At 37.8% G+C, this 24,956-nt stretch overlaps 1 protein-coding gene across 13 annotated transcripts in view; it reads right to left on the bottom strand.

Annotated features, from left to right (window-relative positions):
* Positions 1–23,612, bottom strand: part of Abi1 (abl interactor 1) — a 107,608-nt gene extending 83,996 nt beyond the window's left edge. For all 13 annotated transcript variants that reach the window (XM_026408591.2, XM_026408587.2, XM_026408590.2 and 10 more), the window contains exon 1: positions 23,390–23,612. In XM_026408591.2, coding sequence (XP_026264376.1) covers positions 23,390–23,506 — 117 coding nt within the window. In that variant the 5' untranslated portion in view covers positions 23,507–23,612. The remainder of the gene's footprint in view (positions 1–23,389) is intronic.
* Between the last annotated feature and the right edge of the window lie 1,344 nt (positions 23,613–24,956).

The raw sequence follows: 24,956 nt of genomic DNA on the forward strand, positions 1-24,956 counted from the left end.
GAAATGGAAATGAATCATGCTATGTGAAATCAGCCAAACTCAGAAACTCAAAGGTCAAATGTTTTCTCTCACATGCAGAAACTAGAATAAAACAAACAAAACAGGGAGGGAAGGATACGATAATATACAGAACCAATCAAATATAAATTAATAGATGAACAAAAGGAAGTCAAGTAGAGGAAAGAGAATTTGAGAGTGGGAGGGAGGAAAATAGGGAAAAGGAGGATCACAAACAAATCTATTTCCATGCATGTATGTATTTGCTGGGATGAACCCAACTACTATGTGTAACAATGAAGCTCTAAAAAATAAGAAGTATTTGGTCCGACCATTGATTCTGCCTATTTCCTCACTTAAACCAGTTTACAATACAGTTTCAAAGAAGTCAGTCTTGGCTACCTCTAACCTAGTGATTCATTAATCATTTTCCAAATCAAGACAAAAATTCATGAAACTATCTAGCTACTTTTATCCTAATCTCTTGATCTGTTCTGAAAAAATTAGAAGAACCAATCAGAACTCATCACAGCTAAACTAAAGGAAAACTATTGGTACTAACCCTTACCAAGTCCTCCTTAAAGCAGCTTTTCTGCCCATTCTAAAAGATCTCTGCTCCAGATTTTATGTAGATAAGGTCTAGAGAACCTGGGGCTGACCTATGTCAATGGTATCAACAGTGGGGATCTGCCCTGCAAGGAGAACGCAGTCCTGGCCCTGGCCCAGAGAGAAAATTCAGCTGCAGTATAAAAGGCACTTGCCCACTATGACCAGCTGATGGGCCAGAAGGTGCAGCTGCCCACAGAGATCCTCCAGGAGCTGCTGGAAATGCACAGGGCCAGTGAAAGAAAGGCCATAGAAATCCTCACAAAGAACTGGTTCCAGGATGAGGACCAAAGTTTCCAGAAGGAATTACAGACCCTACTAGATGCAAAGCAGAAAGACATTTGTAAGCAGAATGAAGAAGCCTCTTCAGATTGCTCAGCTTTCTTCAGGATATTTCAGGTCCTCTGGAAGAAGCAGTGAAGCAAGGGCTTTATTCTAAACCAAGAGGCCATGATCTCTACCTTCAGAAGACTGAGAAGCTAAAGACAAAGTTCCATCAGCAGCCCAGGAAAGGAACACAGGCTGAGGAAGCTCTGCAAAAGAATTTAAAGTCCAAAGAGTCTGTGAGTAACTCTGTTCTACAGACAGACCTGGCTCTCACAGCCAAGGAAAACGAGATGAAAGAGGCACGTGCAATAAAAGAGGCTGCCAAGGCTGAAGCAGAAAGTGTGGAGATGATTCGTAGACATATGCAGCAAATGATGAAAGAGAAGAAGTGACTCCATCAGCAGCAAATAAGACTATAGAGATAGAAAGAGCAAACTGTTTGGCACAGCAACAGTTGGAGCAGGAACATCATCTGCAGGAAGAAGCCAAAAAGCTCAGGTTGATCCATCAAGCTGAAATGTCAAGGTTTCAAGATCAGATCCAGCATATCCATGGAACAATGTCTGAGCCACAAGCTGCTTGATGTATCATACTCTAAAGTGCATCAAAGCTTCCTTTTCTTATTTCTTTTCACCAAAGACACAAAGGAACAAGAAACTAAAGAACTTGGGACAATCAACATTTAAATAATCCCAAAGCCAGGCTGGGGATGTGGCTCAAGCGGTAGCGCGCTCGCCTGGCATGCGAGCGGCCCGGGTTCGATCCTCAGCACCACATACCAAAGATGTTGTGTTCGCCGAGAACTAAAAAAATAAATAAATATTAAAAAAAAAAGAAAAATAAATATTAAAAAAAAAACTCTCTTTCACTCTCTTTAAAAAAATAAATAATAAAATAATCCCAAAGTCTTCTCTAGATATTGCAAGTCACCCAGGTGTCTAGGTATTGCAAGTTACCACATGGGCTCAGTCAAATGGAACAGTACCCTGTTCAGTATCAATACTACTTATGGTCATGTGCTGGATGCCATCACAGGGAGGCACCAATGGTAACATGGAACAATCCACAGTTCTTACCTACAGGGTAGGAGACTGTTACACTATGGACAATGGTGCAAATCATCAGCACTCTCAGTTGACCTTCTGCATAGAGAAATTCCAAGTTCAAAGGAAACAATGTTAACATAAATGGAGATCTTTAGAGGATGAAAGGAAATACTATTATGGAAATTGTATCATAGGCTTAAGGACTAAAGAAAAAGCCTTTTCATTAATCCTCACTAATTCATAACTTATAATAGGTAACAACTTACATGTGACTTAATATTTTTGCATTACATATTTATAATCCTTTAGAGCTTGTAAATAGGAATCATAAGTAATAATGTGTAATGAGCCCAAGTTCTGATGGTGCTCATAGAATGAGTTTGGAAGGGTTCCTTCCTTTTTATTTCATGCAATACTTTGAGAAGTATTGGCTTTAATTTTTCTTTGAAGGTCTCGTAGAACTCGGCTGAGAATCTGTCTGGTCCTGGGCTTTTTTAATTGGTTGGCTTTTGATGGTATTTTCTATTTCATTACTTAAAATTGATCTGTTTAAATCATGTATGACCTCCTCATTCAGTTTGGGTAGGTCATATGTCACTACAAATTTGTCAATATCTTTGATATTTTCTATTTTATTGGAGTATAAATTTTCAAAATAGTTTCTAATTATCTTCTGTATTTCAGATGTGCCATTGTGATATTTCCTTTTTCATCACATATTTTAGTAATTTGAATTTTTCTCTCTTTTTCTCTTTGTTAGCATGGCTAAGGTTTATCTATTTTATTTATTTTTTCAAAGAACCAACCTTTGGTTTGGTCAATTTTTTCAGTTGCTTCCTTTGTTTCAATTTTATTGATTTCAGCTCTGATTTTAATTATTTCTTGTTTATACTGTTTTTGGTGTTGATTTGTTCTTTTTCTAGGACTTTGAGATGTGACATTAAGTCATTTATTTGTTGACTTTTTATAATTTTAATGAATGAGCTCAATGCAATAAACTTTCCTCTTAGTAAAAACAAAAAAAATATATATATATAAGAACCAGCCTGGCATGGTAGCACATTCTTGTAATCCCAGAGACTTGGGAGGCTGAGGCTCTCAGCAACTTGGCAAGACCCTACCTCAAAATAAAAACTACAAAAAAGCTAGAGATGTAGCTCAATAGTAAAGCAACTCCTAGGTTAAATCCTCAAATCTTCAGTACCATTAAAAAAAAAATCAATTAACAAATCTTTATTGTAACCAACTGCATTTACTAAAATACGGTTATTCCCAAAACTCTGAGACATTAACACAGGGACATTTTATTCACACAAGTACATTACAAAATAAAGAAAGAGACCAAATAGAGAAAAACTTTTTATTAAATTATCACAGGGGCTGGGGTTGTGGCTCAGTGGTAGAGCACTTGCCTAGCATGTATGAGGCACTGGGTTTAATTCTCAGCACCACATGTAAACATATGAATAAAATAAAAGTCCATCAATGTCTTAAAAAAATTTTAATAATCACATACTGAATTCCAAACAAACATAATTTAATCACTTAGAAATCTAAATACCAATTAATACCACAGCATTAAAAACAAACTCATCTCACGTTAGCTCAAATACAGTTACACTCCTTCACTGACCAACACGATAATGTAGCACAGAATTAAAGTTCAGGCTCTATTAAAAAAAAAAAGTCTAATATTTCCTCTTCTGTTTTTGCAAAAAAAAATTTATTAGAACACAGTATCACCCATTTGTATTATAATATTTTGTATTAGCTTTTGGAGGGCTGGGGAATCAGTGGTAGTATGCTTGCCTACCATGCACTGAGGTTCTGAGTTCAATCCACACCACTGCCACAAGAAAGAAAAAAGTTTACCTACCATCTATGGCTTTCATAATGCAATGACAGAGTGAGTAGTTGTGACAGACCATTCGGCATGGAAGGCCTAAAATATTTACTATCTGCCCACTCCTGCTTAGAACAGTGATTCTCAACTAGGTGGACATCAGCACCACCTAGTGAGCTTTTGTTTATTTTTATATGAACTACATATATTATTTCTTAAATAAATCTCATTGTTTATTTAAGGTATATGACACAACATTAAGAGATACACATCAATACCAAAATGGTTATTCAAGTGAAGCGAAGTAGCCATCACTGCTATGAATTTTTCTTCAAAGGTTATCATATGCTGGAAGCTTGGTCTCTTAATATGGCAATGTGGAAAGCTGGTGGAACCTTTAAGAGATGTAATTAGATCTTTAGGAGGGTTTGTTTTTTAATCACAGGAGTGAGTAAGGTCCTCACTCTCACAGGATGGTACGTTTCTATAAGAGCAGACTACTATAAAACAAGTATTTTCATCCCTCACTCTTTGGCTTTCTCTCTATGTTCTCTCCTGCATGTACTACCAGTAGGTGAAGTCATCCACAGTGTTATGACAAGAGTCAGAAGGCCCTCATCAGAGGCCAACCAGATAGAGCCACTTTTAAAAGTCCAAGCTAAATTAACTGCCTTCCTTTATACCCAGTTCTCAGGTTTTTGTTATTGTAACACAAAATGACTGAAACAATATCAGATACTTTTGTTTGTGTGCTTGCTTCTGTGGCAAAAGCAGTTAAAAATGATTCATTTAACAGGAATCTCAAATACAGTACTATTTTATTAACTATAATCCTTGTATTATAAATTAGAACTCTGGACTTTTTCATTTTACATGGATACTACTTTTTAATCTTTGACTTAACATTTCCCTAATTCCACCCACTCACCTGCCCTTGATGATCACTGTTTTTCTCTTTCTATGAATATTTGATTCTTTTCTTTTAATTCCACATGTGCTAATGGTTTGGATAAGCATCCCCTAAAGGCTCATATATTAAAGGTTTGGTCATCAGCCTGTAGAGCTATTTGGAAGCCGGTAGAACCTTTAAGAGGTATGGTCTGTGTTTTAGCCAGATTTTTCACTGCTGTGACTAAAAGACTTGACAGGAACAATTTTAATTTTAGAGGAGGAAAAGTTTATTGGGTGCTCAAGATTTCACAAGTCTCAGTCCACAGACAATCAACTCTATTCCCTGAGGCTTGAGGTGAGGCAGAACATCATGGTGGAAGAGTGGCAGAAGGAAGCAGCTCACATGATGATGATCAGAAGGCAGAGATTAAACTCTGCCCACCAAATATATAACCCAAAGGCACATTTCCCAATGACTTGCCTCTTCCTGCCACACTCTACCCACTTTCAGTTATCACTCAATTAATCCCTCTCAGGGGATTAATTCATTGACTGTTTAAAGTTAAAGCTCTCATAACTAAATCATTTTACCTCTATTCTTGCACTGCTTCACACATGAGCTTTTGGGGGACACACCTCACATCCAAACCACAATAGTCTGGTACAAGGAAATTAGGTTGGCTGGAGGCATGCCCTTGAAGGAGATACTGGAACCCCAGCCTCTCCTCTCCCTGACAACTACCATGAGGTGAGGGGCTTCTTCCATCACAAGTTCCCACCACAATATGATGCCGCCACAGGCACAAAAATAACAGGCCAACTAACAATGGACTGAAACCTCCTAAAATGTGAGCCAAAATTAACATTTCTTCTCTTTATCTCAGATATTCTTAGTGATAGAAAGCTAACTAACAATTTGTGAGCTCATGCAATATTTTTATTTCTCTGTTCACCTTAGTTCACTAAGTATATCTTTCAGGATCCTCCTGTTTAAGTTTGAATAATGTTCAACTGCATATACCACTGTTTCTTTTCCCATTCATCCATGGATAGAAACTTAGGTTGTTTCCAGATTTTGGCTATTTGAAATAAAGCTGTAATGAATATAACAGTACAGAAATCTTTATTAGATGGTGATTTCATTTCCTTTGAGTATATGCCCGGAAGAGGTATTATTGGGTCACAGAGTAGTTGTATTTTACCTTCTTTAAGAACCTCAATACAGTTTTTCATAATGATTGTACACATACCCACCCACAGTGTGCAGGTGTTTGTTCATTTTTTCCACATCCTTACCACCATTTGATATTCTTTTGACTTTTTTATAATAGCTATCCTAATGGGTGTGAGGTAATATTGTAATAGTTTTGATTTGCATTTTCTTGATTAATGATATTGAGTACCTTTTCATATCCTGTTAGCCATTTTTATGTATCTATGCCTTTTGTCTATTCAGATCCTTTGCCCACTTCTAAATCAGGTTATTCGTTTTCTACTATTAAGTTCTACAAGTACAATATTCTAAAATACAACACACACACACACACACACACACACACACACACACACACACCAGGGGGGTGGAACTCAGCTGGACATCAGCACCACTTGATGAGCTTTCAAAAAATTCTAGGCATGGGCTGGGGTTCTGGCTCGGTGGTAGAGTGCTTGCCTCACATGTGTGAGACACTGGGTTCGATTCTCAGCACCACACACAAATAAATGAATAAAATAAAAGTCCATCAACAGCTAAACAAAATTCTAGGCAGGCATGATTACATGCACCTGTGGTCCCAGCTATTCAGGAGGCAGAGACTAGGCTTGAGCCTAGTCGTTCAGGGCAAAAGATGGCAAGACCCTGTCAAAAGGAAAGATAGGCAGAAGGGAGGGAAAACAATTCCAGAGCCTGGGACCCAATCTAACTCTTCCCCTGATTTCATTTGTCTGGGGTAGGACGATTAGCTAATACTAGTATAAACAATATAAAACAAAACAGAAAAAAAAAAACACAGATTAAAAAATCAGGATAACCAGGATAGGGACATAGCTCAGTGGTAGAGCACTTGCCTAGCATATGCAAGGCCCCAGATTCAATCCACAGCACTGAAAAAAATAAAATCAAGATATCTAATAGTATAAAACAAAGGTAATGGACTGCAATTGTGGCTCAGCGGTAAAGCGCTTGCCTAGCATGTGCAAGGCCCTGGGTTCAATCCTCAGCAACACATAAAAATAAATAAAATAAAGATATTGTGTCCAACTACAACTAAATAATAAATAAATAAATAATAAAACAAAGGTGAGAGGTTAACACAGACCACAGAGACCAAAGAACACTACTTAATAAAGTAAAGCCATAAGTTTGGCTCTGATCTCTATGAATCCACAAATAATAAGGAACAAGATTATTGTATGATTCACAGTATCCATGAGATCAAAACATTTTCAGAAAGCAAACATTTTCCTAAGACTTCTGACTGTAAAAGGAACAATTTATTGCAATTCTTCTCAGTGATATAAATGTATCTTATGTTTGTTCTATAGTACACTGTACCTCTTCCCCACCAAATAAAACCCCAAGAGTGATGGAACTTTTACAGATAGTACCATACTGCTTTTCTTCTCTTTTTTTCTTAGGCTGGGGGATGAGGGGCCTAGAAGAGTAAGAATACATAGAAGAAAACACACAACTCAATTGGATACAAGTGACTCTATATGCAATGATATATTAATAAACACAACAAACCCACTAATGCAAAGCAGTCCCCAAATTATGACAATTAGCTCATATAAAAAGTGGTTTATTCAGATCTATAACTCATTTCTCCTATATTTACCCACTTATTGCATGGTTTCTGTTGATTATGCCAAATGTGTCTAAACAAAGGAACATAGTATGTCAGGATACAGCAAAAACACGATTTCATCTTACTAATGTTAAATTTAAAACATGATTTCTCTCTATTTTTAAATGTGGGAAACACTGAGCAGGTCAGGTATATTTCTGATTGAGACTTCATCTCTTCCACCATCTTCCCTTGTAGTTGACTCTACTCACAGCTCTGTGAAAAATGCCTTGCTCTCTTGCTGGTCCTAATACATAAACCCCATGCCTCCCAACCTCTCTTTCCCAGCAATCCTTTAAATTCAAGACTTGGCTAAATCTGTTCTTTCAGAAGTTTTCCTGAGACACCCCCAAACACTACACACAAGTTCCTTAGAATTCTAAAATTCAGCCAGGAGCAGTGGTGCACACCTGTAATCCCAGCAGCTCAGAAGGGTGAGACAGGAGGATCACAAGCTTAAAGCCAGCCTCAGCAATAGCAAGGCACTAAGCAACTCAGTGAGACCCTGTCTCTAAATAAAATACAAAAAAGGGCTGGGGATGTGGCTCAGTGGTTTGAGTTCCCCTAAATATAATCCCTGGTACCAAAAAAAAAAAAAATCTAATAAAAGTTCCTTTCAAAGAGCAGTAGTTTTCAATCCACATACATCATATATTTTGAAATTATTTGTAAAAAAAAAATGTGTTAAAATCTAAATGGGGCTGGGGCTGTAGCTCAGAAGTAGAGCACTCGTCTTATATGTGTAAGGCCCTGGGTTCAATCCTCAGCACCACATAAATAAAATAAAGATACTGTGTCCACCTACAACTAAAAAAAACAAAAAAAAATTAAAGTCTAAATGTAAGAAAATGCCAATACATAGGTTATGACAGAAATGAAAATATTTGAAAAAGAAACTTGTACCTCAACCTCATGTCATAATAGTATATAGCCAGAGACCCGGGAGTCTCTTTCTTCTCCTTCCTCCCTCTCCCTACTTCTGCCCACACAGCCAGCTAGCAGTCAAGTCTTATTCCTATTTTCCAACCCACTGTTATGCCAATCAATACCACTGTGGAGGAGTAAAAGCTGGAAAGTGTCAGGAACCAACTCTGTACTAATGGCTGAAAAAGAAAGGGTCTCTAAGATTCACTTCTGTGACTGCAAATTACCTTCTGTAGGCTTTATGGTGAAAGAACAGACACAGGAAAAATAAGCCATCTTTGAGTTTGTCTGTGGAGAACTCATATATCTTTCACCAAAGTTAACAGACTCTTACTTTCCTTTTAAATTTCACTATAGCTGTCTCAACTCTACAAACATTCTTCAGATTTGGACAAATGTAACAGTCCTCTATAGGTCCAGAATGCATACAGTCTCTCCCTTCCCCATCTATCATGCCCCAATGCAAGATGGATCTTCCTAAACCACCCCATCCTCTCTTCACAAATTGCAAGGATATAAAATAAGCACCTGTAAGGAGAGAGGATAAATAAAGTACAGGAAGAAGAAAGGAGAATTTCAGGGTTTTTTTGTTTTGTTTTGTTTCGGTTCCCAGAATTGAACCCAGGGGCACCTAACCACTTAAGACTCATCCCCAGTCCTTTTTATAGTTTCTTTAGAGACAGGGTCTCAGTAAGTTGCTTGGGCTTGCTTTGAACTCATAACAATCTTGCCTCAGCCTATTGAGCTGCTAAGATTACAACAGTGTGCAGATCCTACGCACCTGGTAAGATCTGTTTTTAATGTAACTGTACTACTTGAAACTTTTATAGGAACATATTAATTATCTAGATATTTCTTTTAAAAAGCTGCTTGACATTTTCTCTTTCCATAAGCAAAATTCTGAATGCCAAAACTAAAATTATAAACCTTTAAAAAAATACCTCTTTATTTTTCTTCTATAGAGAATATTCCTTCATTCAAATATAAATACTACAGAAGAGTTTCCTTTTTCTTAGATTAGGCTTTATAATCCATAATAGAATGATTTCTGCATGACTATATCATATATAATATCTACATTACACCATCCCATCACAGTACCTAGCAGAGCCTTCCACAGAGTAGGCCATTGAAAACTATTTGTCGAATGAATCCTCCTTTACTTCAGTTCAACAAATTCCAAAAGAATTGAACACTTTTCTTTCTTTTCTTTTTGTAAGGCTTGTTGAATTGAGTAACTTTACTTTTAAACAATTCCAAGTGCCATGTAGCATTTCTGAGAAGAAAATGTAAAGCCAGCTTAGGATTCTCTGAGGTGTATGTTTGTTTTATTGGTTGTCCAAGAGACTGAACTCTAGGTCTCACACATGCTAGGCAAGGCACCCTATTACTGAACCGCACCTCCATCCCAACACTTCTCTTTCTAGGAAAAAATAAAACAAAACAAGGAGTCACAGCCTACCTTGACGATTCCAGGCAATAGGGATTTCATAATCTATCACTACTTGCTACCATCACCTCTATACGAGCTTCCCCATCTCTTATCTTCTCTTCTTCTTTTTTCCTTATTCTTTCTTTTTCCCCCTTGTTCTGAACCCAGGGTACTCTACCACTAAGCTATATCCCCAGTTCTTTTTATTTTTTATCTTGAGATGAGGTCCTTCTAAATTGCTGAGACTGTCCTTGAACTTCCCATTCTCCTGCCCCAGCCTCCTAATTCAATGAGATTACAGGCCTACACCACTACATTCAGCTCCCCAATCTCTTCTTGAGCTCTTGCCAATCTGTAACTTAAACCTCCTCCTAATCTGTTCTTCACTCTGAACAACAGCAATCTTTTTAAAGAGGAAAAATGATGTTATCCCATTGCTTATAACTTTGAATGCCTTCTCATCGACCTCAGGAAAAAAAAAAAGAAAATGACCAAAATCCTTAACAGAGTCAACAAGGCTTCCAGTTTGATCTGGTTCCTACTTATCTCCTCACATAGCACCATTTCTTCACTCTAAATACACACAAGCCTATAAACTGTTCAAAATCACCGTTTTCACTCATCTTTGGGTCTGTTCACATGTTCTTCTCTTTATAATGGACCCTGTTTTCCCTCCCCCAAAATTTTCTTGCTTAATACATATTTATTTACCTTTCAGAATTCCAACTTTACTTCTTTGACACACCACGCTATATGGGCTTACCTGATATACACGCTTATGCCAACAAGTACTTTCCCTAATTTATTATAGTTGGTGATTTACTTGATTCATGAGGAAGGCAGACAAAAACTCCTTGAGAGAGAGATTAAATCCAATTGACAAAACACATCTAACACATAATAAGATGTAAAATAGGATGCTGAGTCAGGTATGGTAGTGTAATTGCAATTCCAGCTACTCGGAAGGCTGAGCCCAGAGGAAAACTTGAGACCAGATGCTTAAGGCCAGCCTGGTCAGCATAGTGAGACCTCATCTCAAAAATAAAAGTTGCTGAGTAACTGATTAGAAATAATACATCTGGGGGCTGGGGATGTGGCTCAAGCGGTAGCGCGCTCGCCTGGCATGCGTGCGGCCCGGGTTCGATCCTCAGCACCACATACCAACAAAGATGTTGTGTCCGCCGAGAACTAAGAAATAAATAAATATTGAAAATTTAAAAAAAAAAAGAAATAATACATCTGTCAAAGAGTCATCCTTGACTTCTCTTTCCTTCACATACTTTGTTCAATCCACCATCATGCCCTGTTCATTTATGCCTTTAAAAATTCACCTTTTCTGGGGCTGAGACTGACTGTAGCTCAGTGGTAAAGTGCTTGCTTCATATGTGTGAGGCACTGGGTTCAACCCTCAGCACCACATAAAAATAAAGATACTGTGTGTTCATTTACAACTAAATAAATATTTAACAAAAAAAAATCCACTTTTTCTAATTCTTCATTATTATACCCTCTACATATATCCTCCCTGCTGACTGATTCTGTTCTTGCTTCCTCTTCAACCTGTTTTTCATTCAGTAGCCTCAATGATCTTTGGGGAAAAAAAAAAAAAATCAAGTATTCCATCAAGTACTCCAATGATAACCCCATCACACCTTGAACAAAATCCAAAACCTTCCATGGCCACACAATATGTGAACTGGCCCCTGATAAGCTCTCCACTCTATCATGTACTCTTCTTGTTCTCATTAACTACTCTCTAGTCATTTTATCCTTAAAAAAGTTTTTCCCCATCTTAGAGCCTTCACACTTCCTTTTCCTAAGATCTTCACATAGAAGATGCTTTCTCGGCCCTCCAAATCTCAGTTCAAAAGTTACATCCAGGGGCTGGGAGGTGGCTCAGTGGTAGAGCACTTGCCTAGCACGTGTGAGGCACTGGGTTCAATTCTCAGCACCACATATAAATTAATGAATAAAATAAAGGTTCATTAAAATAAAAAGTTACATCCACAGACTACTACTTCCTAACCTCTCTAAAGGAAATCTTCCTTCCGAACCCCTATTTTCTACCTCCCATCTTGACCCACTTACTTTTTTAGGCAAAACTTCTTCCAATCTGAAACAACATTATTTTTTGGTGAATACTGTTCAGTTCCTTCCTCTCTGTAATGAAAAGACCCTAAGGGCAGGACTTTGCCTTTCTCACTGGTCTATCTCTGGGACCTAGAATAGTATCTGATACACAGCAGGTTCTGAAAAGGATTTTTATCAAATGAAGAATTAATGCATGAATTATTAATATAGTAACCTTTCATTTGAACCACAAGAGAAACCTAACAAGTAACATTCAGATCAAGAGGACTTAGTTTTTTAGTCAAGAACAATATTTGCGAAGGCAGAAAAGAATGAGATTTCTTTGAAACTGGCAAGTTGAGGCCAGTGGGATGAATGCACACTAAAAAGACAAAAGTTATATTAATAGGGTCTCAGACAAAACTATATTACACACGTCTCTTAGAGACTTATATGGCTTAGTCTATTATAGAAAAATACCACGGACAGGATAATTTGTAAACAAAAGAAATTTATTTCACACAGTTCTAGAAACCAAAAGGTTCAAGATCAAGGTGTGGGCATTTGGCAACTCCTGAGGGTTTCTTCCTTGGTATTGTATACTGTAGAAACTGAAGGGCAATAAGGTTAAACAGGCCCTCAAGCTCTTTTATAAGGACACTTAATCCCATTAATGAGGTGGTAACCCTTAAAACAAGGACATCTGAAAAGGTCCCACCTCTCAGTATCTCTACCATAAGGACTAAAGCACAACATGAATTGTGGTGAGACACTATCATTCAAACCATCATTCAGAGCCCTACACTTATGGGGAATCACTGAAGGATTTCTTTTTAATTTTTTTTTATAATTTTTTTAATATATATATATATTTTTTTTTTTAGTTCTCGGCAGACACAACATCTTTGTTTGTATGTGGTGCTGAGGATCGAACCCTGACCGCGCACATGCCAGGTGAGCGCGCTACCGCTTGAGCCACATCCCCAGCCCTCACTAAAGGATTTTTTAAGCAGGGAAGTAAAATGATGGATATCTATTTTGAAAAAAAACTTCAGCACTACACAGGAGTTCAGTGTGGGAAATGGATCAGAAGGAGATGTGGTGATATAAAGAGGACAGTTAGGAAACTCTACAGCTGCCTAAACAACAGATAATGCTTTGTAATGGGTGGTACAGTGGAATGGAATAGGCAAATTTTAGAGTCATTTAAGAAGAAGAAAACAACAAGAGCTATAATATATGAATTAATGGTAATAAATTAGTGGGGAGAGGATGAAAAAATAGAGAAGTACAATGGAGGAATCGAGAATGATGTGTAAGTTTCCAGTAGGTGAGTGAGTAGCTAGATAGGAAATAAAAGATGTGCGGGGAGGTGATGAGTACAATTTCTAGCATCTTCAGTCTAGGGCACCCGAGTTCAAATAAAAAGGTGTCATAAGCAGGTGTTTGGACATATGGATCTAAACTTAAGTGTAAGACAGATATATCCTCGAGATTCAAATGGGAATAAGTAAAACAATTTAAGGTGACATGTAAAGAAAAAAGCCCATATAAAACTACTTTAATACTTACAGGAAAACAAAGGGCAAGGAAATAAAGGTATCAAAGAAGCTCAATAATTAACTTTTCAAAATAAGAGGGAACATGGCACAATGGGGTATGTCTATAATTTCAGTTATGTGAGACTGAGGCAGGAGGATAACTGAAGAATGTTGAATGCCTAACTATGTGAAATGATGCTGAGAAGACAAGCAAGATGAGAATTTAAAAAGTATTCTATGAATTTTGCAACACAGAAGATACTGAGCATAATTTTATGAAGCAATGGAGATGACAAACCAAATAAAGCAAGCTAAAGAGTGAAAGCAAAATGAGGAAAGGAAGGAGGGAAGATATTGACAATAGTTTTAATACAACTGGTTAAGTCAACTAGATGGGCATATGAAGTCAAAAGAGTTTCCCAATATGGGAAAGACTTGAAATGTTTCAATTTGGACTGCAAAAATTCAGTAGAGAAAAGATGTAAGAAGTGTAAGGTTTCTCACAGGGCACAGTGGCATGTGCCTATAATCCCAGCAATCTGAGAGTCTGAGGCAGCAATATCACAAGCTCAAGGCCAGCCTCAACAACTGAGCAAGACCCTCACAACTTAGAACCTGTCTCAAAACAAAAAATAAAAAGAAGTGGGGGTATAGCTAAGTGGTAAAGCTCCCCTTCCTTAAAAAAAAAGAAAGAAAAATAAAGTGTAAGGTTTCTGGAAAGGTTAAGAGAGGATGGAACCCAGCGCAAAGAAAAAAAAGATTGACCCTTGCTAGGAGGAAGGACACCTTTTCTCCATTATAACAAGGAAGTAGAATAGGATAAGCAAGAATGCTTTATTTACATAGGTTTGGAGATTTATTGATAGGGAATTATAAGTCTTATAAAGTCTGTTTTCTCTATAAAATAAAAGACAAGAGGGCTGGGTTGTGGCTCAACAATAGAGGGCTCACCGAAAGGCCCTGGGTTGGATCCTCAGTACCACATAAAAATAAACAAATAAGATAAAGATATTTTGTCCAACTACAACTAAAAAAAATAAAAAATAAAAGACTTAAAAAAGAAAAGAGATATCAAAAGGGAAGAAAATTTTCAAATAGTTTATGATAAGTGAAAAAATAGTCTGACAAAAAATAATGGCATTACTAGGCTATAAGCTAAAAGCCCACTCCTGGGTGGCAACCAAAATGTTAAAATGGCACCCATACACACTCTCTACTACTTTTATCTTAAAATAAGTATTTATTATAAACCTTAGGCTGTTAATATTAGAAACTAAGAAGTTTCTTTTTCTATATGGTAGAATATATATATTTATGGTATATGAATGAAGAGCACTAAAATAAGATATAAAGTTTCCTTCCACTTAAAGCTATACTTGAAATGTTCCTACCAGTATTCTTTAGTCAATATAAAAACTCAATTCCACAAACAGTTCCTGTGTAAGAAATGTGCTAAGTACAGATGCATATAAAATTTAGAATACATTTAATAACAAATACACATTATCTTCCTTGGGATGTTTTGTTTATTTTGCTTTCAGATTTTCTTCACAAACACTGATTAACTACCAACCATTTCTGAGAAAGTTTTTATTTTATTAATGGAGAATGTTAGTAGATTTAAAATTAAAATACTTATTTGAGTCTATGCACTGGTAGCACTAGAAAATAATCTCCACATCTAAATAGACATTTACGGTTAAAATAATCAACTTGGACCAACTACAGCTGTGCAGTGGTGCACACCTATAATCCCAGTGGCTTGGGAGGCTGTGGCAGGAGGATTGTGAGTTCAAAGCTAGCCTCAGCAAACATGAGGTGCTAAACAACTGAGTCAGGTCTTGTCTCTAAATAAAATACAAAATAGGGCTGGGGACTGTGGATCAGTAGTCAAGTGCCCCCGAGTTCAATCCCAATACCCCCAAAAATAAATAAATAAAATTTAAAAATTACAATCAACACAAGACATTAAAAAAATATGGCCTCTTTCAAAACTTTTTAAATGCTCTCAGATTAGCACTTAGGTGTGAACATTACTTTTCATAACACTATTTTTATGTATTATATAGAATTATATTTTCGTAAGCTGTTTGGTTCAATCTTTTCTCCAATATTAGCACTATCATTCTTCCTTTTTTTTTTTTCTTTTGGTGTGTGTAGTCCTGGAGATTGAACCCAGGGATGCTTTACCATTGAGCTACATCCCCAGCACTTTCTTACTGTTTTATTTTAAGACAGTCTCACTAAGTTGTCCAGACTGGCCCTGTATTTATATTCCTCCTGTTTCAGCCAACTAAACAGTTTAGATTACAGGCATGTGTCATTAGTGCCTGGGTACACTCTTCCTTTCTGAATGATATGCTGAGAGCCACAGCCCAGTAGAAATGGCCCCTGGCATTTTGCCAGAAGTAATGGTTGAAACACGAGCCATTAAGATGATGATATTAAGTTAAGCTGTCTATAACTGCTGTGACTGGATGGATGCTGAATTAAACAGGCTGTGTATTCAATTGTATATTAGACCTTTACTGTCCGCCTTGGGGGCTGGCTTTGGAGTTCCCCCTGAGTTCTCTCGGGGTTGAGTGTGAAGTCCGGTGATGTTCTGGGAGAGTTGGGGGGGGGGTAGTTCAGGTTGGTGTGTGGTGTGTCCCGGTGAAGGCCGCCTGGGTGGTGTTTGGGGGAGTTCAGAAATAAAATTTGTTCCTGCTTGAGTGGCTCATGATTTGTGCCCAGCCAGACTGCGGAATGATACACTGACTGTTAACTCACAAATGTCTAATTATTGCAAGATAATTTAATATAAATAGCCAGACCTTGTTGTTGTTTGACTTCATAGTGGCTGCCAGTCTTACTGGAGTGAGATGGTATCTTAGGGTGGTTTTGATTTGCATTTCTCTGACTGCTAGAGATGGTGAGCATTTTTTCATGTACTTGTTGATTGATTGTATATTCTCCTCAGAGAAGTGTCTGTTCAGGTCCTTGGCCCATTTGTTGATTGGGTTATTTGTTATCTTATTGTCTAATTTTTTGAGTTCTTTGTATACTCTGGATATTAGGGCTCTATCTGAAGTGTGAGGAGTAAAAATTTGTTCCCAGGAGGTAGGCTCCCTATTTACCAACAAGTGCTGGCGAGGATGTGGAGAAAAGGGTACTCTTGTACATTGCTGGTGGGACTGCAAATTGGTGCGGCCAATTTGGAAAGCAGTTTGGAGATTCCTGGGAAAGCTGGGAATGGAACCACCATTTGACCCTGCTATTGCCCTTCTCGGACTATTCCCTGAAGACCTTAAAAGAGCATGCTACAGGGATGCTGCCACATCGATGTTCATAGCAGCACAATTCACAATAGCTAGACTGTGGAACCAACCCAGATGCCCTTCAATAGATGAATGGATAAAAAAAATGTGGCATCTATACACAATGGAGTACTATGCAGCAATAAAAAATGACAAAATCATAGAATTTGCAGGGAAATGGATGGCACTAGAGCAGATTATGCTTAGTGAAGCTAGTCAATCCCTAAAAAACAAATACCAAATGTCTTCTTTGATATAATGAGAGCAACTATGAACAGAGCAGGGAGGAAGAGCAGACAGAAAAGATTAACATTAAACAGAGACATGAGATGGGAGGGAAAGGGAGAGAAAAGGGAAATTGCATGGAAATGAAGGGAGACCCTCATTGCTATACAAAATTACATATAAGAGGTTGTGAGGGGAATGGGAAAATAAACAAAGAGAGAAATGAATTACAGTAGATGGGGTAGAGAGAGAAGATGGGAGGGGAGGGGAGGGGGGATAGTAGGGGATAGGAAAGGTAGCAGAATACAACAATTACTAATTTGGCATTATGTAAAATTGTGGATGTGTAACCGACGTGATTCTGCAATCTGCATTTGGGGTAAAATTGGGAGTTCATAACCCACTTCAACCTAATGTATGAAATATGATATGTCAAGAGCTTTGTAATGTTGTGAACAACCAATAAAAATAAAAATTAAAAAAAAAATAGCCAGACCTTCAGTTACCCAAATATCTCTTTTACACCACAAGGAATATATCTCAACTATCAGAAATGAACAGGAGAAAGCAGAAGCACCTAAGAGGAATTAGAAGTGTCAATTTCCTAACAACTTTCCAAAAGAATGAAACACACTGATGTGGAAGATTTAAACAAACTAAAGTACCATATGTAAAACTCTTATTGGTATTAAAGTTATAAAAGGAAAAAGAGAATATTAGTTTTATGCAAACTTCTAAATAATATATACCCTAAAAAATATTCAGTATTTGGTTTGGGGTTGTGACTCAGAGGTATAGTGCTCACCTAGCATGAGTGAGGCACTGGGTTTAATCCTCAGCATCACGTAAAAATATATTATGTACACCTACAACTAAAAAAATAAATGTTTAAAAAAATTATAAAAATAAATTCAGTATTCTTTGAGAGTATTTCTAGCAAGAATCGATAAGATATCCCATGGTATGGACTTTCTTATGAAGAAATATGCTGGGTCATATCCTGCTCTACCCAAGCCAGTTTGATGATTGACAACAGCATTAATAAACATGTTGAAACATCGTATGTGTCAATTTAACAATTACCTGAGGATCTTCTATAAAATTAACTAAACCCCTGTTTACTTCATTTACATATCCCATTGCACCTCTAACTTTGGTATTCACTGCTTTACTCAAACTCCAAAGAGCAATCCTAAGTATTCTAACTTGCCTGTGTGTCCTAATCTCCTCAATCATTTTGACCCCTTCCTCAAATCCAATGTGTATGGAAATCAGAACTATCAAAAATATTTTAAGGACTGGGGATATAGTTCAGTTGGTAGAGTGCCTGGCATGCACATGGCCCTGGGGTTCAATGCCCAGCGCGCGCACACATATACACACAAACATATAAACATATACATATGAAAAAATATATATTATATTATATATATATATAAACACACACGACTTTTTGTTAATTTCTAATTCTACAAATTTTCTTACCTAATTACAAATGAATCAGAATAGGGAAAAAACAAGCAGAGAGGCATAGAAAGAAAAAAAATCCATGGGGCTCAGTGAAAAACTAGCCTTCAATTCCTACAGTCAACACTTTCATCATTTGGAGATTTTACAAGTAAGTCTCCAAATTACAAACTTTGTTATATTTGCAACTTAAAGTTGTTAGGTTGGCAGACTTGACCAAGAATCTATTTACTCCATGACATTGCGGAACTAATCTGAGTTCTAGACTCATTTGTCTGGAAACAATGTGACATGAAAAAAGCATAATCTCTGGAGTCTGTCAGAATTAGACAGAAATCCTGTCTGCCAGTTACTAACCATATGACCAAACAAAATTTATTGAATTTTCCAAATTCTAAGTTCCTCATCTGTGGGAGAACACTCCTATCATGGAGAGTTTGTAAGGATTAGTATAAATATCTGCTGTGACAGATTAGGTACTCAATAAATAGTATCAATTACAGTTGGCCCTTCTTACCTATGGGTTCAGCCACCAAAGAGTAGACCAAACCCTGATCCAAAATAACCTGGGGAGGAGGGGGACCTATATCTGTACCAAACATGTACAGATTTTTTTTTCTTGTCATTATTCCCTGTACAGTATAATCACAAATCATTTACATTGTATTCTGTATTATAAATAATCAAGAAATGATTAAAAGTATATGGAAGGATGTGTAATGATTATATACAAATACTACATTGATTCATATAAGGGACTTAACATCCAGGAACTTTAGCATCCTAGGGAGTCCTACATCCAATCACTAATGGTCACTTACCTGCTTTCCAAAATTAAAGAAATGACTGATTATATTATTACCCCTGCTGTTCTCTATTATCCTCTTCATATTTTTTAAATCCCCTATATTACAATAAGCACACTATTTAGGATTTATTAAAAGGAATTTAGAATTTGGAAAACTGAAAATCTGGGTTTGATTCCAGGCACTGTTTCATAGAAGCTGTTAAACTTTAGGCTAGATATTCAATGTCTCTAAACCTAGATAATTGATTTGTCACCAAAAATTTAAAAAGAGGTGGGCACCTGATGTACACCTGTAATCCCAGTGGTTTGGGAGGCTGAGACAAACTTTCTCAAGTTCAAAGACAGCCTCAGCAAAAGTAAGGCACTGAGCAACTCAGTGAGACTCTATTTCTAAATAAATTACAAAATAAGGCTCTGTGGATGTGGCTCCGTGGTCGAGTGCTCCTGAGTTCAATCCCCAGTACTCCCCGAAAAAAAAAATTTTTTAAAGGAGACAAAGGGGCAACATTTCTCCCTCTCTCTCTTATACACACTTACACACACACACACACACACACACACACACACCATAGTCTTCAGCTACTAGGAAGGATGAAGCAGGAAATTCACTTAAGCCCAAGAGTATAAGATAAGGCTGGGCAAAAAAGATTTAGTTTCCAAACAGAAAAAGAAAGGGTGAAGGAGAAACATATAAGTGACAATTTATAAACTGACATACACTGTACAATAACTGAAAGGGAAGCTTTTACCAACTCCAAAATGGTCCTGCTCAAAAATTACCTGCATTCCAAAATTAAATGCACATAATTAAGTAAATGTCATGTGAGTTGAGTAAAGTAAGCAAAACTACCTAGCTCACAGTAATAATATGACTAATGATTAGAACATACTTGTTAACCCAGATGATGCTCTTGTTGGTGGAATTCCAGTCAGACATATTAAATTAAAAAGTTAAACTGTATGGAAGACATTTTGTTCTTATCCAATACAGCAATCTGCATCCTGGGAAGCTTTTCTTAAACAATTTCTATTCCACTTCATGTAGCTTTCTTTCCCTCCTATTCCCCAAAATAGTTTTCATAGCAAAGGGACTAAGAATTCTAAAGTGGAGCAAAGAAAATTAGCTAAATGTGTTCAGGTTAAGGAATAACTGTACTTGACATAATCTAACAGAAAAAAATCAATTTGATATCAAAAAGATGTAAATAGTGGCTGGGGTTATAGCTCAGTGGGGGGGGGAGTGCTTGCCTTGCACATGTGAGGCACTGAGTTTGATCCTCAGCACCACATAAAAATAAATAATAAAATAAAGGTACTGTGTGTCCACCTACAACCAAAAAATATATATATTGAAAAAAATATATGTAAATGGCAAAGACTTCTCTACTTATCTTCATAAAAATCTTCTACTTTTAATACTATTTTCCTCATAACTTTAAATCCCTGTCCTTTTTAAGAACAGTGGAATATTGAGAAATTCTACTATTAGTATTATAATTTAATAATTAAGAGTCAATGAAACCCAAAGACCCAAAATGCCCAATTAAAATGAATTCTCAAGACAAAAATCATCCAACCAATAATTTAACTGAGTATTTTTTTTAATTCTCAAAACATAAGTGATTATATACTTTCTCTAAAAGGAGGTATATTTGTCTATATTTATTTACAACCCAATCATAATCACAGAAAGGATATAGAAAGACTTCAGTAGACATCCAAATGGATATTTCTAATACTATTTGTTCCTCATTCACAGTACCAGTGTCAGCAGCACTACGTACCACAAGAACATCCACATCATTTTCTGAGCTTGTCTGAACCTGACCCTCTCCAAGCCCCTTAGGAAGGCAACTAGTGACATGGATCATAAAGCCCAAAGTTTAAAGGTAGTGCAGTAATCATTGCTGTGTGTGAATTTCATTTCCTTACTCCCCAGTCAGATCAGAATAATTCAGGTTTAGGATCACCAAAAAAAAGTCTGGGGCCACTGACAGTAATTCTTGGCACCATGTCAACATTTTTAGTGACACATGAGAAATAACTTCTATTAATCAAGGATATTATCATTTAAGTTTTAAAGTGCTTCTAAGTTACATGTTAACAGCAGGAGGAGAAAAGGAAAGGTGCCTGAGTGAGGGGGAAAAAAGTACTGCAGCCTACAACTATATGAAAAATAAACAGTCAACAGACAGGTTAAAACATGTTATAGTTACCAACAGTTGCCAACATGCAGCATTACCACACCATAAACTTGTCAGATTTCCCAATATGCAAAACAAGGAGGCACCCTTAATGAAGTACTTATCTGCTGACTTCTACAAAGAAATGACTTTTCTAAAATGAGTGCAATTTAACTTCCCATGTTTGCCCTTTCAGAACCTTTCAAACTTTCAGTAAATTAAGGTTCACCTCAACTGCAAGGCTTTTCAAGTTAAGTTGAATGGAGAATGGCACATTTCTAATACCAATAAACTAAAAGATCACTTTTCTATTTGCAAACTACATCCACATTTCTTCAAGACTGAAAAGACCAAATATAAAGTTTGCAAAAACAAGTAAAATAGTAGGCATAGCAGGCATTCAACAAGTTTACTTATCAGTAGAATTCCTAAAGTAAAAGCTTGAAAAAAGTCATGAAGAGAAATTCCTAGTAGTGTTACTGAAGATACGATGTCACTAATATGGAAACAGAAATATTCAAAATATTCTGAAAACAGGTTATCTTCCTCTAAAAATAAAGAGGAAATGCATTCGCCAACAGAAACTAGTTGTTCTTAAAAATGATAATCACATGGGAGGCACTTCTATAAATACTTTAGATCAAAACTGCAATAACCCCAACCTTTCAAACCAAGGTTGGTCTTTCCTTAAAAAACGAATTTTGGTGCCATTATAATGACACAAAGGATTCTGCTACTTTATTTGCTTCCACTGCAAACTGTTAGTTTACATAAAGATCTACAAATCAAACTACCACACAATTCACTTCCAGTCACAAAAATAAAAACAAGCATCTGTCATAGCTAAGGTTCCAAGAATTTTCTGATAAAATAACAATAACAGGTATTTTGCATTGTGGTTCAAAGAATAACTAAATATGTTTGGAAATCTATTTGGATTCATAATTCTATACATTTACTTCGATCAGAAAGAGAAACCTCAGAAAATAAGCAGCCGGAGAGGACACCTCTCTATTTTAAGTTACTCACGAAGCTAACAGCTCAAGAACTTTGGGGAGGAAGACAGAAGATTTAAGTCATTTATCCTAATAGTTAGGAATACTTGATGCTTTATAACGAGAATACATCATCGTAAGGCGGAAGTAAAAATGATGAGAAGGGGGGAAAACCCCGACTTGCAAAAGGACCAACAGACAGATTTACTAACCTTCAATTAAAGGAATTTTAAGATTAACTTCTCGCAAACGCCCTCCCTCACTCCCCACACCCGCTTCCTTCTCTCCTCGGGGAGGTCCGTGGAAAGTGACTCATGACAAATTTTCTTTAAAAAAAATAAATAAATAAAAGACACACCCTCCGGGCTGAACTGACATAATCGCCCCCACCGCACCCTCGGCGGATACACACCCCGCTTTTCCTCTGTCTTTGGCCGCTTCTCCCTGCCCTTTCCTCTCCCCTCTCCCGGTCCCAGAACCGTCTCGGGGCGCAGAGGCGGAGGGCGGCAGCTGGGGTCTCCAGGACGCACGCCCGTCGGACGGGAGGCGGCCGGGGGCCGAGCCCTCAGGGAGGCGGACGCCAGGGGGGCGCCGGACTGCGCCGCCGGCGGGTTCCCGGCTCCCTCGCCCATTTTCTCCCACCCCTCGGGTCGGCTTCCATCCCCACAGCCACTTCCTGTATCGCAGCCGCTCCCTCAGCCCGGCCACTTGCCCTCTGCCCAGCGGGGCTGGGGCTGGGGCTGGGGCTACGGCTAGGGCTAGGGCTGGAGTTGAGGCAGCGGCTGAGGTTAGGGCAGCTCCCCACCCCGCCCAGTGGGCTGGTCACTCGGGCGGCCGGCGGCGGGTCCTCGGCCGGGCCAGCGCCCGCTGCCCGCCCGCCCGCGCTCCTCACCTGTATGTAGTTGTTTTCACAGTAGTCCGCCACCCGGGTCAGGTTTTGGTAACTCTCTATCAGAGCCCTCTTGCCAGATGGAATCTCCTCCTCTAGTAACATCTGCAGCTCTGCCATTTTCCACCCCTCTGCATAGCTTCCTCTCGCGTTAAAGAGACAGAGGCAGCAAGGTCCGCCGAGGCTCGGAGCACCTCACAGCCCGGATACAAACCGCCTACCCGCCCTCCCGCCTGGTATTGTGGGACAGCACCTCCTCCTCTTCCTCCTCACTCTCTCCACCCCCCTCCACCCACTTCGCGCAGCCGCCTGAACCTTGTTCTCTCGCGAGCTTTCCTTCCTCCCGCCCCCCCTTCAAAGCGGGACTTTTTTTTTCTTGTGGCAAGGCCTTCTGGGAATTGTAGTCTCTTGTAGGCTAGCGTACCATCGCAAGCGCGTGCGTTGAGGGGACCTCCGAAAACGAACGCGGAGGAGCGTAAAGAACGTGAACCCACCCAGGGCGGTGGTTTTAAGTCCGAAGATTCCTTGCAGCTCCGGATGGTGGCGCCACAGGGTGATTCTAGAGGGCTTTGAAACTTGGAAGAACTTGGTCAACTAATAAATGTCAGTGAATCAGAGATACCCATTCAGATAAGGATTGAAAAGAGAAACTCAAAATCTTTATCTTCTGAGAGAGATGTGACTTAGGTTTTCCTTTTCTAAACTTATGCCCCCATCAGTTCATTTAGGAAACATTTGAAGATTGCCAGCTGTGTACCAATGTGCTAGACAATGGGGGTACAAGTTAAACAAGGATATTCTGTACCCTTAAAGACAATTTTAAAATAAACACACATTTACAAAATAAACACATAATTTTCAGTACTTTCCTGTCCTAATATATTCTTTATTATATTTCTTATGTTTTTTATCTCTGACCTTTCTTTGCATATATATTCCTACTTTTTAAAGACACGTACACATTTTCTCTAAGTTGTGCATATTAGTTTTTGTTTTTCTTTGATATCAACACTTGCTTTGGAAGAGGCTCAAAAGGTCTTTTATTGCAAGCTTTCATTTCCATGGGACCATTAAATTCTTTTGATATAATCGGCTATGAGAAGTGTACTTCAAAGATGGAAAGAACACTTAAATGTCACTTAAAAACCCATGTTTTCATTTCTCACCATGAAGTCACTTAGAATCACAACTATATTACGATATTACTCCACAAAATTTTAAACATTGCCTTCGACAAATATTTCGAGAATTTTGCCTTTACTAGAGACCATAAAATATATTACCTCTAGAAGGAAAAACTTAGATCTCCCATAACTCCATATCTATTGATAGCTTACCCTAGCCAACAGATTATATATCAAGGATTCAATGGTTCATAAATCAAAACTGGATTACTTTCCATAATATCTGGAAGAGGCATAATAGTCTTTCTTTAGTATCTATCATTAAACAAACATGATTTAATCCAAGTTATAATAATTTGATATGTTCTTGATTTCTACATGGGTCAAATTTAACAGTGGAAATCACTAAGCTTGCAAATATCCATATATCAATACAGTTCAACAAC

Source organism: Urocitellus parryii, chromosome 9 (assembly GCF_045843805.1).
Source record: "Urocitellus parryii isolate mUroPar1 chromosome 9, mUroPar1.hap1, whole genome shotgun sequence".
In the NCBI taxonomy this organism is placed as follows: domain Eukaryota; kingdom Metazoa; phylum Chordata; class Mammalia; order Rodentia; family Sciuridae; genus Urocitellus; species Urocitellus parryii.